The sequence below is a fragment of the Bos indicus x Bos taurus genome, chromosome 21 (assembly GCF_003369695.1).
Source record: "Bos indicus x Bos taurus breed Angus x Brahman F1 hybrid chromosome 21, Bos_hybrid_MaternalHap_v2.0, whole genome shotgun sequence".
In the NCBI taxonomy this organism is placed as follows: Eukaryota; Metazoa; Chordata; class Mammalia; order Artiodactyla; family Bovidae; genus Bos; species Bos indicus x Bos taurus.
The window spans coordinates 64,346,255-64,360,253 of NC_040096.1; the positions used below are offsets into that span (position 1 = coordinate 64,346,255).

At 43.3% G+C, this 13,999-nt stretch overlaps 1 protein-coding gene across 4 annotated transcripts in view; it reads left to right on the forward strand.

Moving 5' to 3' along the window:
* Nucleotides 1–13,999, forward strand: part of CCNK (cyclin K) — a 30,003-nt gene that overhangs the window by 3,777 nt on the left and 12,227 nt on the right. The window contains exons 2-6 of one of the 4 annotated variants that reach the window (XM_027521888.1): nucleotides 6,961–7,031; nucleotides 9,212–9,283; nucleotides 10,414–10,663; nucleotides 11,341–11,422; nucleotides 12,876–13,007. In XM_027521888.1, the coding sequence (XP_027377689.1) occupies nucleotides 10,467–10,663; nucleotides 11,341–11,422; nucleotides 12,876–13,007 (411 nt within the window). In that variant the 5' untranslated portion in view covers nucleotides 6,961–7,031; nucleotides 9,212–9,283; nucleotides 10,414–10,466. The remainder of the gene's footprint in view (nucleotides 1–6,960; nucleotides 7,032–9,211; nucleotides 9,284–10,413; nucleotides 10,664–11,340; nucleotides 11,423–12,875; nucleotides 13,008–13,999) is intronic. The other 3 variants (XM_027521887.1, XM_027521890.1, XM_027521889.1) reach the window with 3 other exon arrangements.

Genomic DNA, 13,999 nt, shown 5'->3' on the forward strand with positions numbered 1-13,999 from the left:
GCCCTGCTTCATTTTGTACTCCAAGGCCAAGCTTGCCTGTTACTCCAGATATCTCTTGACTTCCTATTTTTGCATTCCGGTCCCCTATGATGAAAAGGATATCTTTTTTTGGTGTTAGTTCTAGAAGGTCTTGTAGGTCTTCATTGAACCATTCAAATTCTGCTTCTTTGGCATTAGTGGTTGGAGCATAAACTTGGATTACAGTGATACTGAGTGGTTTACCTTGGAAACTAACAGAGATCATTCTGTCATTTTTGAGATGGTACCCAAGTACTGCATTTCAGACTCTCTTGTTGACTATGATGGCTACTCCATTTCTTCTAAGGGATTCTTGCCCACAGTAGTCGATATATGGTCATCTGAATTAAATTCACCCATTCCAGTCCCTTTTAGTTCACTGACTCCTAAAATGTTGATCTTGGCATCTCTTGGCATCTCCTGTTTGACCACTTGCAATTTACCTTGATTAATGGACCTAACATTCTGGGTTACTGTGCAGTATTGCTCTTTACAGCATCAGACTTTACTTGCATCACCAGTCACACCCACAACCGGTCGTTGTTTCCACTTTGGCTCAGCCTCTTCATTCCTTCTGGAGCTATTTCTTTGCTCTTCTCCAGTAGCATATCGGGCACGTACTGACCTGAGGAATTCATCTTTTACCTTTTCATACTGTTCATGTGATTCTCAAGGCAGGAATGCTGAAGTGGTTCACCATTTCCCTTCTCCAGTGGACCACATTTTGTCAGAACTCTCTGCCATGACCCATCTGTCTTAGGTGGCCCTGCAAGGCATGGTCCTACATGGGACATGCTCAGTATATCTTTAATCCAATTTTCTGCTGATGGGTGTGGCTGTGTTCCCTCCCGGTAGTTTGGCCTGAGGTCAAACTGTGGTAGCAGTAATTGGAAAACTGCTAATGGAAACCTCCTTCAAAAGGACTTAGGCCAGCACCCTGCAGTTCCCAGGACTGTTGTATTCAGTGCCCCTGACTGTCAACCCACACGACCGCCAGGGACTTTTGGGCACTCACAGGCAAGTCTGACTCAGTCCCTTGTGGGGTCCCTGCTCCTTTCTCCTGGGTCCTGGTGCGCACAAGGTTTTGTTTGTGTCCTCTGAGAGTCTGTTTCCCCAGTCCTGTGGAAGTTCTGTATTAAAATCCCACTGGCTTTCAAAGTCAAATTCCCTGGGGGTTCTCAGTCCCTTTGCCAGATCCCCAAGTTGGGAAATCTGCTGGGGCCTAGAACTTTCACAACAGTGCAAGAACTTCTTTGGTATAATTGTTTTCCAGTTTGTGGGTCATCTGCTCAGCAGCTCTGCGGTGGGGCTAATGGCAACTTCCTCCAAGAGGTCTTAGGCCACACGCTGCTCCTCCCGGCTCTGCTGCAGCCAGAGCCCCTGTCCGCACGGCGGCCGCTCCTAATCCACACCTTGCAGGAGACACTCACACACTCAAAGGCAGGTCTGGCTCAGTCTCTTGTGCGGCCCCGGGTCCCGGTGCACACAAGGGTTTTGTTTGTGCCCTCTCAGTGTCTCTGGCGAGTATGAGGTTTGATTCCAAACATGATTTTGCCCCTCCTACCATCTTGTTGGGGCTTCTCCTTTGCCCTTGATGTGGAGTATCTTTTTTTGGTGTGATCCAACATTCTCTTGTCAATGGTTGTTCAGCAGCTAGTTGCAAATTTGGGTGTTCTTGCAGGAGAAGCTGAGCACAGGTCCTTCAGTCCACCATCGAAGTCATACTCCAGAGCTTATTATTAATCTATATTAGGATCTTGAGGATGAGCAAAAAGAGTTTCTGAGTATTTGGGAAAGTAGGCTCATAGCCCCAAACTGGGGGAGCTTCCATTAAAAGAAAGCTAGTGACACAAATCATATCTCCTTTTGTTACAAGTTTACTAGACTGATGGGGGATAATTTCCTAAGAACACTGAACATAATCCCACTTCATGTAATAGATACCAGAGGTAAATGTACACTGAATAAGGTCTGGTTAGATGGATTTATAGCCATTCAAATTACCAAATCACAAATGTTGATCAACAGGTTGATGTCAACTTGAAAAGAGTTCTTTGGAGATAAAGCTGCAGGGCTCTCTGGTCTTGCTTTCACTCTGGTTAGCACTTTTTTTTGTTACCAACTTTAAATATATGAGGCATGCTTCTCAGATTAATAAATGTATTCAAAATCTGTAGTAGAAGTTTGTTAGATGACACTTAGATTCAACTCATTCTTAAAGGCTGAACTTATAAACCAAAATTAACAAGATGCAGATTTGTCAAGAAGTACTGAATTCACAAAAATTTAGTTGTGTGTGTGTTTGAGATGAAGACCTGACTTGGGAGAAAAAAAAAAGGTTGTATGATGTAATGTTCCATTTACAGAAGTGAACTATAAAGTTTTCCCCAGATAGGGGAAAGGTGGTGTTTCGCTCTAATGATAAATTGCGTTTCTCCCATTTACTCACTGTGGAATTAGGCAAGTTGCTTCATGTCTCTTTGGCTCCATTTTCTCAGGGATAAATTGTGAGGATAAGAAAGCATAGCTTGCGGGCGTGCTGCAACTCGGCAGACACACAGTGGGCATGTTGGTGAATATTAGTATATTCACTCATAGTATGCAGATCATATGGGGAATGTTGTTTTCCACATTGATTGCTAATGTTTAGGGAGGCTCTTGAAATACTAAAAGCCACATTGAGAAAACAGAGCTGTTTCTTTACCCAAAAGAGAAAGGAAAAGAAAAATTGTCTTCACATATTTCAAAGTCAATCAGTAGATAAGGGAAAGGTATTTTCAAGGCCTAGGCGGCTAGGTGGGAGCCACAAAGTTGTTGAAAGGTAGATTTCATTCATTCATTATTCTGCGCCATTTATGTACCAGATCCCGGGGATGAATAGAACAGATAAAAATCAATAGAAGGTTAATGCAAAAGTAATGTAAAAACCAGTTATTGATACCTAGCAATACCGTAGGCTGCTTTGTCAACTATTAAGGTCCCAGTGGAAATGGCGAATTGAAGGTGAATGACCAAACATTACTGTTTAGAGGCAGTCTGTGTACCAGAAGAGAAAATTGAGTAGTGACCTTTATAGTTGATTCCAGTTTGTAAGTATCCATAATTCTAAATGTTGAAAATGCATTTAATCTTTTCTCAGTTAAAGTGATACATTTAAAGCACATTCCTGAAAGATGTTGTTAAAATGCCTTAACATGCAGCTTGTTTACAGAGAGAATTTTACTTTGTGGAGCTCATAAATCTCTCCATCATTTTCACAGTAGTCATGAACTGCTAATGAGAAAATTTAGAACTCTAGAGTCTTGTGAAAAAAAAAAATTGAAGAGTAATAGGGAACAGGCTTCTAGAACCGAGGTTGGAACTGTTTCGGGAGTGACTGATTTAGAGGACTGTCTCTATTCTGTTTATGTGACTTATTTTCTCTGTGTTACGCCTGTTCATCCTGTCCTGGAGTCTAACAGCACATAGGGTAGATTATTAGCATGGGTTTTGGCGATGACAGCAGGGTAAAATGGGTTTGAATTCTTTTCCATCCCTATTTAATCCCTAGTGGACTGTTCCTGATCCTTTTTTTCCACTCTGTCCCTCTCTTCTCAGCAGAAGTCTTGGCACTTCCCAAAGAGAATGGAGATGCTGTCTTATGATTTATTTTCTCCCCCTTAAATGATTTTTTAAAATATCTTTCTCACACTCTTCCTTCCCTCTGTCTCAGAGAAAAAGCAAGCTCTTTTAATTATCCCTAGGCTTTTTATTATCTCTTGGCCCCTTAACCACGAAGTGGCTTGCTCAGCCTCTTCTAGTGACTCCTTCTGGCTACCGACATCGTTCATTCTCCTCTATGCTGAAGAAACAATAACCTGTTTTTTAGCCTGTTCATTTTTTATCACCCATACAGTTTTCCTTCTGCCCTACTGCACCTCCAGAAAGTTTCTTCTATTTACACATGTGTATATGTCTGCTTTATTGAGATAACAATTCACGTATCATACAAATCACCCATTTAAAAAGGTACAAGTCAGTGAGTTGTGCACCCACCACTACACTGAACTTTTAATGTTTCATAACTAACCACCAGTCCTAGTAACCTTTTCTTTTTTCCTGTCCTTTGATTTTTCTTTAGCATTTGTTGCTGTTGGCTAGTGCCTCTTGGAGAAGGCAGTGGCACCCACTCCAGTGCTCCTGCCTGGAGAATCCCATGGACGGAGGAGCCTGGTGGGCTGCAGTCCATGGGGTCGCTAAGAGTCGGACACGACTGAGCAACTTCACTTTCCCTTTCACTTTCATGCATTGGAGAAGGAAATGGCAACCCACTCCAGTGTCCTTGCCTGGAGAATCCCAGGGACAGGGGAGCCTGGTGGGCTGCCATGTATGGGGTCGCACAGAGTTGGACATGACTGAAGCAACTTAGCAGCAGCAGCAGCAGTGCCTCTTACTTAAAGCTGGTGTTCCCTTGATTTCTTATGTAATTAAGGGTGGAAATTTCCCTACCTTTTGACCATTCCTTCCCTTTCTGTCCTTCCTGCTTCTTAAAGTTCTTCAGAGTTGTGTCCCTGTCTTCACGCTCCATCCTTCTGTCTATGAACATGATGTTACCTGTCACGTCTATGTAGGTGAATCCCAAGTAGATGAATCCTTTCTAGAGTTCAGTAGCCCTGTTTATGGGTCTAGTGGTTATTTCTGCACAAGTATCTAGTAATTATAGAACCACATTCTTTCCCTCCTCTATCGAAACCAACTTTTTTTTTCACACTTAAAACATAGTAAATTAACTGAAAGTCAAAGTCGCTCAGTCGTGTCTGACTCTTTGCGACCCCATGGACTATACAGTCCATGGAATTCTCCAGGCCAGAATACTGGAGTGGATAGCCTTTCCCTTCTCCAGGGGATCTTCCCAACCCAGGGATCGAACCAAAGTCTCCTGCATTGCAGGCGGATTCTTTATTAGCTGAGCCACAAGGAAAGCCCAAATTAACTTCACTCTCAGAGAAGGTAATGTTAAAGAGAAAAATGGGGAAGAGAAAGAGTTTTGTTAAGTATACTTCAATTTAAAAAACAAAACTCTTTCTCTTCCCCATTTTTCTCTTCAATATTACCCTTCTCTGAGAGTAAACTCGAGTCCTCTCTTGCTGTTCTTTGCCTCGTGGCCAATTGTGATGCCTGTCTTTCTCCCAAGGCCATTTGTGGGGCCGAGGCCTGGTTAGGCATAGTTTCAGCAGTTGTTATAGTCTTCTGACTGGTCTTCCTTCAGATTGTCTCTAAACTGCCCCTGAGGCATCACTTCCCCCCACTTACCATGCTTTATTGTTTTCCTTGACACTGGGACTCCCTGACAGACACTGACATATCTGTTTCTCTTTGTGTCTGCCTAGAATGTAAGCTTCTGGTGGGGTTGAGAGCTTACCTCTCTTGTTTCCTGTCATGTCATTGAGGCCTGGCTCATAGTAAATGTGCAGAAAACATTTGAATAAATATAGAGACATATTTGAATGAATATGAGGAAAATATTTGAATGAACATGGAGAACTGTTATTTTATTATGTTTTAAAGACTCCCAACTAGTGTACTGTGAATAAATTACAGATATGCTGAGATGTCTGTCCCCTCAGGCAACTGGCCAGTTTCCCTCTGCTCTACAAGAATGCACGCGAATGTTTATTACGATTATTAATAATTGAAAACCAGAGACATCTCAAGTGTTCATCCACAATCGGTTCAGTTCAGTCGCTCAGTTGTGTCCGACTCTTTGCGACCCCATGAATTGCAGCACGCCAGGCCTCCCTGTCCATCACCAACTCCCGGAGTTCACTCAAACTCATGTCCATTGAGTCGGTGATGCCATCCAGCCATCTCATCCTCTGTCGTCCCCTTCTCCTCCTGCCCCCAATCCCTCCCAGCATCAGGGTCTTTTCCAATGAGTCAACTCTTCACATGAGGTGGCCAAAGTATTGGAGTTTCAGCTTCAACATCAGTCCTTCCAATGAACACCCAGGACTGATCCCCTTTAGGGTGGACTGGTTGGATCTCCTTGCAGTCCAAGGGACTCTCAAGAGTCTTCTCCAACACCACAGTTCAAAAGCATCAATTCTTCGGCGCTCAGCCTTCTTCACAGTCCAACTCTCACATCCATACATGACCACAGGAAAAACCATAGCCTTGATTAGATGGACCTTTGTTGGCAAAGTAATGTCTCTGCTTTTGAATATGCTATCTAGGTTGGTCATAACTTTCCTTCCAAGGAGTAAGCGTCTTTTAATTTCATGGCTACAGTCATCATCTGCAGTGATTTTGGAGCCCCCCAAAATAAAGTCTGACACTGTTTCCACTGTTTCCCCATCTATTTCCATAGAAAACCATTATATTCACAGAATAGAATACTGTGCAGCAGAGCGTGTCAGCTTCAGTGCAGTTAATCCCTTGTTGTGAGAGATTCTTCTGTGCGTTAGGAAAGTGCTCAGCTATATTCATGACCTTAGCCACTGGATGCCAGCAGCAGCCCCCAGTTAGGATAGGCCCGCCAAAACATTGCCACGTGCACGTGCCAAAACACGTGCCTGGGGGCGAGCTCACCCCAGGTTGAAACCCCTGCTGTGTAATGATGAGAATGCAACAAGGACGAGCCCCACACGCATAGTACTGAGCAGAAGAAGCCAGTCGTAAGAGAGTGATAGTATCTCATTCCACATCCTTTAGAAACAGGAAAGACTATCAGATGGGAACAGAAGTCAAGACGGTGGTTATCTTTCCGGAGGTGGTGATTAGGAGAGGAATGAGAACTGCTGGGGTTTTGGTAATGTTCTACTTAGCAACTGGATGGTGCTACACAAACATGTTCGTGTTGTGAAATTCATAAGCTCTACACTTAAAATGGGTTTACTTTTCTTTTTGTGTACTATAATGCTCTTAAGGCTGGCTTCTGAGTCCTTTTGTAACTTTGACTTTTAGGACTCCGGAGCTAGCCTGAAAGAGCTGTTTCCCGTGGCTGTAAACTGGACCAGTGGGAGCAGCAGATAATGGTAGTGGTGGGATTATAACTCAAAGAATAAGATAAGTATTGATGAGCCCATCCTTGTTTAAATAAATGATCAAGTAAATAAATGAGGGAGAGAAGGAACAAATCTTTCTTACAAAAGAACTCCAAGTGATGTTGAAGGAAGGAAAGAAATAGAAATTACTAGAACACCACAGTAAAAATTGCAGGCAAGATCCTCAGAGGAATGCTAAAATTAATAGCTGATACTTCTGGAGAAACAGGTACTTTGCATACTGCTTTGCATTGCAAAATATCCCCACGCCCGCCCAAAGACGTAGCCATTCATACTGCAGTAGTTTTGATACAGGTCCGCACACATTCTTCAGCACAACTCCTTCAGGCAGTGGCACTTAATTCCCTTATTTCCCTTACCCTAGAGTGTGGCCTGGACCTTGGGGCTCACTTTTAAAGAATAGAAGATAGAAAGTGAGAAATAGTGACTTACAGTGAGAAGCTGGCAGACCCCATCGTAACAAATGAGCACAGTAAAGCAGCAGTAAAGCAAGTTGTTCTGCATCACTGTCTCCTCGAGTGGTGTGATGAGAAGGGCACTTTATGACGCTCTTCCTCAGAACTCCAGTCTATTGATAGGAAAATATCAGACAGACCTAAATCAAGACAGTTATTAGCTTCTAGTACTCTTCAAAACTAGGAGGGTCAAGATAAACAAGGAAAACATGAGAAACATTAGAAGATACTAAGGAAATGTGAGCCCCCGAATGCAATGTAGCATCCTGGATTAGATCCTGGAATGGAAAAGAAGTTTTTGGAAAAATTAAAAATCCATATCAAGGCTATATAGTGTAGTTACTAAGTTTCCAAAATTGATTTTTTTTAAGGGAAGCTGGTTTAGGGTATACGAAAATTCATCTTTACAACCGTCTTTACAACTATTCTATAAATGTAAAATTATTTTTAAATAAAAAGTTGTTGTTTTTAAGTGAAAGCCTTATAAAAGGATGTACTCAGAGAAATCTCATTCCCATCCCAGTTCTGTACATTCTGTTCTCCCGTTCCCTATTGGTAACCAGTTTTTTTATTAGTTTTTTTTTTTTTTTTAAGATCTCTATTCTTACTTCCCGTCTTTTCTTACATAGATACATACTAATGTTAGTAACCATGTATGCTGATCCTGGAAATTTCTCCACACCCATAATTAAAGATCTTTCTCAATCTGTCATAATAGCTGCATGGCACGCCATTTGTGTTAATGTACCATATTATTCAGCTAGTGCCCTAATGATGGGCATTTCATTGTCTACAGTTTTTGCTGTTATAAACAATACTTTGAATGATCTTGTGCACCTTTGTCTCCTATCTGTGATGATATTGTCTGAGTGGATACTTGGAAGTGGAACTGCTAAATCAAAGAGCAGATGCCGTTGCCATTTTGTTACATATTGCCAAATTCCCCTCTGTGAGTGTCGTTCGTTCCGTTTTGTACCCCCACCAGCAGCATGTGAGATTACTTGCTTTTCTCCAGCCTTGCCAGCAGAATATATTGTCAAACTTTTGGGCTTTTTGCCAATCTGATGGGTGAGAAATGATCTCTCAGTACGACATCTGATATATATACCATTTTCTGGGTATATTATAAGATAAAGCAAATATATAAATGGTACAACTGAAGATCAAGTTTTTCAATGCAAAGAAAACATATAGATAGATACACACACATATATAAATGAGATCAAAGATTAAAAAAAAACCCAACTCTTGATTTTTGCTAAGCATCTGATTTTGAGCTCTTCGTATATACTGAAGCTTTAGTAAACCAGTCTCCCCTGGCCCTCATCCATTGCCCAGTTCAGTTACACAGAGCATAAAATTAGTTCAAGAAGATTACTTGTCTCCAGGTAGTACTTCATTCTTCCTGTTGGAGGAAGACCACATTCTCTTTAGAGCTCGCAGGTGCAAGGAGAGCGGTCCACCCCCTGTCGCTTTTCCGACCAGAAGTAGGGTTTCCAGAAGTTAGGTTTCCAGAGCCTGGCTGCCCGGATGCTATTTTCTTGCTGAACCAGACCAGTCTGGTTCTAGCTGCCTCTTTAGAACCTTTTGTCTGCCCTGTATGAAAATTCCTGTTTTCTGATCCAATTTACAAATAATTTACATATTACAATGATCTCTAGGTGAGAATCCTTATTTATTGTTTTCTTTTCTCAGCTTAGAGGTTTTAGAGAATTTCTTCATTCTGAATGAAAGAGAAGAGGATGAGAAAGCAAGAAAAATTTAAAGGTACTTCTCTCACTTGTAGACCACCTCCCTTCACCCTCTCACCCCAGATCACTATACCCATTTGATCTACATTGCTCTGTTCAGTGGCTTGTTCAGATATTAATTCACCCAGTATGGTGGCTTTTCTAAGTGAAAGTACCTAAATGGAATCAAGTAAACTCCAAAATCACTGCAGATGGTGACTGCAGCCATGAAATTAAAAGACGCTTACTCCTTGGAAGAAAAGTTATGACCAACCTAGATAGCATATTCAAAAGCAAAGACATTACTTTGCCAACAAAGGTCCATCTAATCAAGGCTATGGTTTTTCCTGTGGTCATGTATGGATGTGAGAGTTGGACTGTGAAGAAGGCTGAGCGCCGAAGAATTGATGCTTTTGAACTGTGGTGTTGGAGAAGACTCTTGAGAGTCCCTTGGACTGCAAGGAGATCCAACCAGTCCATTCTGAAGGAGATCAGCCCTGGGATTTCTTTGGAAGGACTGATGCTAAAGCTGAAACTCCAATACTTTGGCCACCTCATGCGAAGAGTTGACTCATTGGAAAAGACTCTGATGCTGGGAGGGATTGGGGGCAGGAGGAGAAGGGGACGACAGAGGATGAGATGGCTGGATGGCATCACTGACTTGATGGACATGAGACTGAGTGAACTCCAGGAGTTGGTGATAGGGAGGTCTGGCGTGCTGCGATTCATGGGGTCACAAAGAGTCAGACACGACTGAGCGACTGAACTGAACTGAAACTAAAAAAGGGAAAATTTGATTGGATGCTAGATGGAAGAAATGGATAATTTTGGAGCATAAGTCTTTGGGGTTAGGACAGACGTAGTTTTTACTGAAGAACAGAATGTAGACCAGCATGAGGGAGCTAGGTCTAATGAAGAAAGGCAGAAAGAAATGAGACAAATGCTCTTCCTTTTAAGCTGTGAAATGTGGGATTTATCATACTACAGGTCACTTAAGTGTTAAATTGTGTTTGGAGATGAGCCTGGTCTTCTAAATGCTGATAAGTAGTGTGTCTTCTATTGGAAATTTTATCAAGTACAAATCTATGATTGTAGATTGTTTATAATAATGGAGATTGTTTAATGTGAGGTATCCCTTTCCAACATTACTTCTTCTCTTTTTCTCAGGATTCTAACATTTTTCCGAAAGTCTTTTGGAAAGACCAAGTCTACTTCAATAAATGAAGGAGAATAAAGAAAATTCAAGCCCTTCAGTAACCTCAGCAAACCTGGACCACACAAAACCATGTTGGTACTGGGATAAAAAAGACTTGGCTCATACACCCTCACAGCTAGAAGGACTTGATCCAGCCACTGAGGCCCGGTACCGCCGAGAAGGGGCACGGTTCATCTTTGATGTGGGCACACGTTTGGGACTGTATCCTGTTTCTGGAATCTACAATGGATGGGCTCCCCATCACCACCACCACCAAGAATTAAATTAGGCATTATAGATGAAAGAGTAACATTCCTGACTAAAACAGCTTTTAAATATCTTTCTTATTTAAATGCTACTTCAGATTTGCCTGGCTCCTTAGGGGCTTTCTGTTTCCTTTTTGCCACTTAAGTGTGTAGAGCCACTGAGCTTGCGGCCCCGGTCTGGAAAGTAGCACCCACCCACTGGTCGCAGATGAAGTGTGTCTAAGGATAGTGAAGCCCTGCCTTATGAAAGCTCCCCAGGCGGCTCAGTGGTGAAGAGTCCACTTGCCAGTGCAGGAGATGCAGGTCCAGTGCCTGGGCTGGGAAGGTCCCTGGAGGAGGGCGTGGCAACCCACTCCAGTGTTCTTGCCTGGAAAATCCCATGGACAGAGAGGCCTCGCAGGCTGCCGTCCATGGGGTCGCAGGGCGCCAGACACGACTGAGCGCACAGCACGCACACTGTTAAAGCACAGCCGCAGCTCGCACCACAGTCCTGACACCTCGAGACGCCCATTCACCTGCTTTGTCACTGATAATATTTGCTTTCCCACTTCTCTTGTTACTGTTTACTTTTATTGTTTTTCTGCATTTAATGAAGACATAACTCTTGGCCAAAGTCCTTAACCAGAACAACAGACACTATGACACCCTGGCAACTGGAATAATTTATTTTCATCGCTTCTATATGTTCCATTCCTTCAAGCAATTTCCAAGATATGTAAGTATTTTAATTATATTGTAATTCTTTATCATGTGTTATTATTTCTGCATAGTTCAGTGGACAGATTGTAGCCTCTCTTTTTATTATATTTTCCAGGAAGTATTCATTTTTTTACGGTACATACTACATATAAACAAAATCAAGTTCAAACTTTGTTTTTTCCCAACTAACTATTAAAATATTTTTTGACTTTTTTATTTAGGTCGATATGAGCCATAATCGTGTAGTTCTTAGTGTGCTTACTTCCTTGTTACTTTTCTCAAGATAAGATTGGCCTTACGGTTGAGACCCAGCAAAGGCCAGATGGCCTAGGAGTTCTTTGTTCCATGTCAGTGAGTCTTCAGTTACTTTTTAAACCTGCCCTGTGGAGGTTCCACCTCCAGTAGTTTCCGGTCCAGGACAGCTGATCTGATGAGTACGAAGCACACGTAGAGAGCAAGGCCGTTGGAGAGGCACCAGAGGCTAGCGCTCCAGGGGGGGGGTTCACTGCATCCTGGGGAAATCGGGGGAGATGCCAGGGAGGAGGGGCCAGCCCGGAGTCAAGCCTTGGCAGTGAGTGGGACCTTGCTGTGCTGAGATAGATAGAGCAGTTGTCCACCAGAAACCAGCCTGATCCAAGCTCTGGGGGAGGCGTGCAGCCAGCCAGGAGGCCCGTGGGCAGGAAGGGCATGGTGGGACTCTGGGTGGGAAAGTAGTCCGAGCTAGACTACTGTGGGCCTTGAATTCCAGACTGGGGAACTGTGACTTTAGTAGGTCAGCTGACACGATGGGAGAGTCTTATGAAGAAGACTGAATTAGACATAACAGGAAGTTAGTCTGCTGGGGCTTCTTCCTTTTGCTGAGATTTACTCAGTTCTGCACACATCTCTTCCTCACTAGTTTGTGATACTCTCAGAGGAGAGACCATGTCAGGATCCACTTTGTACTCCGGCATGGCACCTGACTGCTGTGTTACGTGTGGTCAGGATTCTGTTAATGGAGGGGCACGTAGAAGAGCAAGCAGGCAAAGGAAAGCTGGAGACAGAGCAGTGAGAAGGTCGCTGTGATGGAGGAGCTGGGCCTGGAGTCAGGCAGCAGGAGGAAGGAAGGAGAACTCGGGCCGTGGTACGGGGTGAACGCTCTCTAGCAAGGCTACTGGGCAGGGAGGCAGTGTCTCTAAGAGCACAGCATGAAAAGAAAGTTTGTTTCTATGACTTCTTCCTTCTACATGATTTACATGGCATTTTATTCAGAAAACTGTATTTAAGATAATTTGTGAAGCCAAATTGGAGGTCGCAGGGTGGAATGTTTGTATGTGGACTTTGCTTCAAGCTTTTAGAGTGCCCTAGTGTTTGTGAATGAGAAGAGCAAGGCAGGAAGGGAGGCGCCCCGGTTGTTGAGAAGGCCCCAAATCTTTCTGTTTCTGGGTGAGCCTTGATAGTGAGATCAAGAGCTTTTGTCTTCCTTTTAGGTAACAGGAGCTTGTTGTCTCTTTCTGGCTGGGAAAGTAGAAGAAACACCAAAAAAATGTAAAGATATCATCAAAACAGCACGGAGTCTATTAAATGATGTACAATTTGGCCAGTTTGGAGATGACCCAAAGGTAAGAATCATAACTTCCTGTGCTCAGGTCTTGATTCCTCAGGGCAGCATTAAGGCAGAGTTCCTTGTGTTGACAATGGCTGTGGCCCCAGTGTCTGCCAGTCCCTGGAATCCTTAAGAGGCCCTTATACAGAGGACGCTCTTCCTTGCTTCTGTGAGTAAGCAGCGGGGATAACGTACCCTACACTTAGGTGGCAGCCACTGATGTGCTTTGTTGGCTTCGGAGCCCTTCAGGAGCAACAGCACACGGAAGCGGTAGGAGCAGAGTTCTCTCGTGGCCATTAGCACTCTTAGGCCCAGAAGCAGTTTGGCTTCTTGGGTTCATCTCGAGCCGGCTTCTGGGTAGAAGAAAGTACAGGTGCTGTATGTACACGTGCTGCGTGTCTTCTGCTTCCCAAGAGTGGTGGAAGATACGGACATTTGCAGACACCCAGATTAACAGACTATCCATCTTGTCCCTTTCCCACAACACCTGCTACTGTCAGGAAATGGTGGCAAAATAATTGTACACATTCTTCTATTATTTTCTAAAAAGACCATTTTCAGGGATTGGTAGCAGCTTTCCTTCTTCCCTGTTCTTGTCAGGATCTCCCATTATGGTCCTTATAGCACTGATGAGAGTTATCCTTTATGACATTTATCACAGCTCATAATTAATGTAGATTTTTTTAACCAGGTCATCACACAAAGAGTATTCCTTTTCTCAGTTGTAGTCTGTAAGAGCTCAGACCCTGTCTGTTCTGCCTGGTGCCTAGTGTTCTCTCCTGGCTGGATAGAGTAGACGTTCAGTAGACTAAATGACAGACTGAGATTGTGGGGAGAAACTAAGAATCACAGAAATGCAGAGCTGACCCAGACACAAATGTTTGGCGCACCCACGGCCCCATTTCTCCTAGTCAGCTGGTGTTGCTTCCCATGGCAGTCACCCTCCCTGCACCCCACAGAATCTGTGTGTGATTATAAAACACGTGTCTGTTAGTTTTCCTTCTCGCT